The sequence below is a fragment of the Opisthorchis viverrini genome, assembly GCF_000715545.1.
Source record: "Opisthorchis viverrini unplaced genomic scaffold opera_v5_361, whole genome shotgun sequence".
Lineage (NCBI taxonomy): Eukaryota > Metazoa > Platyhelminthes > Trematoda > Opisthorchiida > Opisthorchiidae > Opisthorchis > Opisthorchis viverrini.
In genome coordinates, this window is record NW_008752024.1 from 349153 (window position 1) to 352211 (window position 3059).

Here is a 3059-nt window from a genome sequence, read left to right on the forward strand (position 1 = left end):
AGATGAATGTGACCCCATTAAATTGGAATTCTGGCTGTGATCAGGAAGTGCACCAGCAATATCCACTTCCGCGTAAACCCACCTTTTCAGCACCTTCTTCTTGTTGGTTTCAAGTTTCTTATCGCCTTTCAGCACTTTCACGAAGTTATCCCGTGTGACATCCTAAAACGGATGAACATGCATGACCAATTGTTCTTGTGACAATGGTGTTCTCCACACTCATTGTATTCACAGTAATCATCCATTTGCAATATAACCAATAACTGAAATCTACGGTCTGACCTCCATCTTCACTCATATTATTTTTACGATGGTCGCTGTATGCTGAAAACTGAAGAATTCGATTTTTGGTCTCTTTGCCAAGCATGATATCTGGATTTGCACCTGGAGCCTGGTGTTTGTAGTTTAGTTGAACACGGACTACCAGGAAGCACTAGAGTAGCCCCGTCCTTACCTCAGTTGGGAAAGAAAGCAATATACCTGAGAAATAGCCACTATCTTGAAGTGAGTATCATTCATTAGTACCAACTAAATCACAGTTGAGCATCTTTTTCTATTCTATTCTTTCGCTGGTTGTTGCTATTCCGCGAGAAAGCTACTCGTGCACTGTTGGTCCTCGTGCACTTTTCATGGTTCTTTTGACAAGAACGCTACCCTCCTGGATAGCGAGAATCAGAAGTTTTTGGGATCCTGAGAGTTGGTTGCCTGAGAGTTCTCTATGATCAGTGTTATGACTAGTGTTCGTTCAAGTAGATTGACCATTCTGTAATTCAGTAAAACTGATTAATCTGTCCTTCTGTTTGTATGGTGTTTTGATCCCCAGTGTCATTTATTTGCACCTTGTTTTACACGATGAACTGATGCAGGAATTCACTTGATTGCTGCACACCGGAACAGGGGCTTACTTTTCCACGGTAGTCAATTACCACACCGTTGTAAACATCTTCGTGCTCGTAGTGATGAAAAACTTTGCCTTTAAACGGATTTCTGGAATAAAAGTACGGAAAGTGACGGTGGGTTTTTTGAGAGAATCTAAGATTTAGGTCGAACAGAAACAAATGAAAGGTTCATCAATACTGCTGGAATTTGGTTCCTGGGCTTCTTTTCAAATAACATTTTCCGACGGTGAGTGCACGTTCTGTCACACATTCGCTTGAGTGTGACTACTAATCCTTTACGCAGTAATAATTTAGTTAACCTACAATGATCCCTTAGAGTACACAACAAAGAAAATTAAAAAAAATTGGTGCGAAAATATAACTATTTTAGGTAAATGTACCTTCAATGATTATTTTCCCGTTTAGCGGCATTACAAAATGCTTAGCTTACTAGGTTGTCTGCTTACTCTTTGCTTCAAATCATCAGACAGGTGATGTACTAAAACATCTTGGTACCAATGTGATTTCGTTCGGGTCTATCGACAAATCGGACGATTACATATCATCCTCATCATTATCATCATCCTGCTCATAATCATCATCATCATCCTGATCTTCATCCTCCTCATCCTGATGATCAACATCAGCGGCAGCAGCATTTAAATGGCATCTAGATATCAATGAGATACATTGCATGCTACTCAAACGAGCACTCAAACTAATACATATCATTATCAACATCGTCGCAATTATGAATATCATGAGCATGTGCTGCTTGCAACAGGGTTCTATGGCGTCTAGAGTCATGACAACGCATCAATCAAAGGAATCTCTCATTGACGTCAAAACAATGAGACGTGTTAAAGCCAAACAACGAAGCGCGTTTCTACACTTCCGTTGCCACCACATAGCCAAAATTGTACGTGAAATTTACTTCGGATTGTCTGCAATATCGTCGTATGCGAAGGTAATTATATTCTCCGTTGGAACATTGTTTTTACGCACGACATGATACGCATGGAATACGTCCGCCTGAATGAGAAAACAATGACACGGAAATTAAGTATAAGAGGCAGATTAATCCATGGCGTGCTAAAGAAGGGAAGCTGAGGATGCAAGATAATCCATACTTGGTGGAGTATCAGTTTTTCAACCAGAATTCGGGTGCGTTATCCCAAGAACAGGAAAAGCTTTTGTGGACCAAAGTGCCCCATTCAGTCGAGTGTCTGAACAACGACCTGCTGACCGAAGCTGTACAAACTTAGTATCCCCTGGCTTAGAAAATACGTCCGAATATGTTGTTCGCTTGTGTGCGCGATAAATAGTCACCGTGTGGCGAAACACAGTTCCAATAAATTATTAACCAAATGGATAAACACGCACTGATTATGTGTAAATTTTTCAATAAGATTCTCAAGTAACCCCATGCAAGTGATAGGCGAGCGGACGAACGAATTTGACGAAGATAGATTTGCATATGTTTATTCCAAACACACGCTACTTGATCTCACTAAGTAGTATAGATTTATCCGCTCACATTGCCTAGCAGTTCCGGTGCTTTCGCCGTGACATCCAAACGTTGCTGGTCCATCAGTCGTTTATGTTGAGATTTCTGAGACATGGTGTATCCTGCAGCTCACTTTAGGCTACGGTCCTGCGGGGCCCGTGAACCTTCCTCTGATATGATGAAGCCACAATGCCAGGTCAGAGGACTAGTGAGAACTTGAAAACTATCGAATTCGTGTTTTATACAACACCATGCCTTCCAATCACAGGCCGTCATTTCACCTAACATTACGCACCATAAAACACTTATTGGTGACGATGTCGGTTTCCGATTAATCTGAATCACACTATGCACCTCAGTAGCATCTGAGTTTAATAGGACCGAAGAATCGACCCCACGACATGGACATACTGAAGAAAACCAATGCAGGTCAGGAAATGCGTGTCCTCAGCGTGTCCATTAGTTCGGGCTTCTATCCGGCGCCTTTTGAGAGAAATATCGCAGCCATGGTGAAAACAAGGTGCGACACAACTGTTTGGGGACCATTATTTCAAACTTACACTTCGAAGACCTTTTCTCGCGGGATTTAGGTGAACTTTCGAATCTCAAGCCAATAAAAAAACCAACGGAAACTTACTTGATGTCGATAATTTTCCCAGGTGTTGGAACCAGCG

General features: G+C 41.6%; 1 protein-coding gene across 1 annotated transcript in view; it reads right to left on the minus strand.

Moving 5' to 3' along the window:
* T265_10428 (hypothetical protein) overlaps window positions 1–2499 on the minus strand; it is a gene marked incomplete at both ends in the record, with an annotated part of 9412 nt that extends 6913 nt beyond the window's left edge. The window contains 4 exons of the mRNA XM_009176797.1: window positions 83–162; window positions 906–987; window positions 1813–1910; window positions 2416–2499. Coding sequence (XP_009175061.1) covers window positions 83–162; window positions 906–987; window positions 1813–1910; window positions 2416–2499 — 344 coding nt within the window. The remainder of the gene's footprint in view (window positions 1–82; window positions 163–905; window positions 988–1812; window positions 1911–2415) is intronic.
* Window positions 2500–3059: the final 560 nt, after the last annotated feature.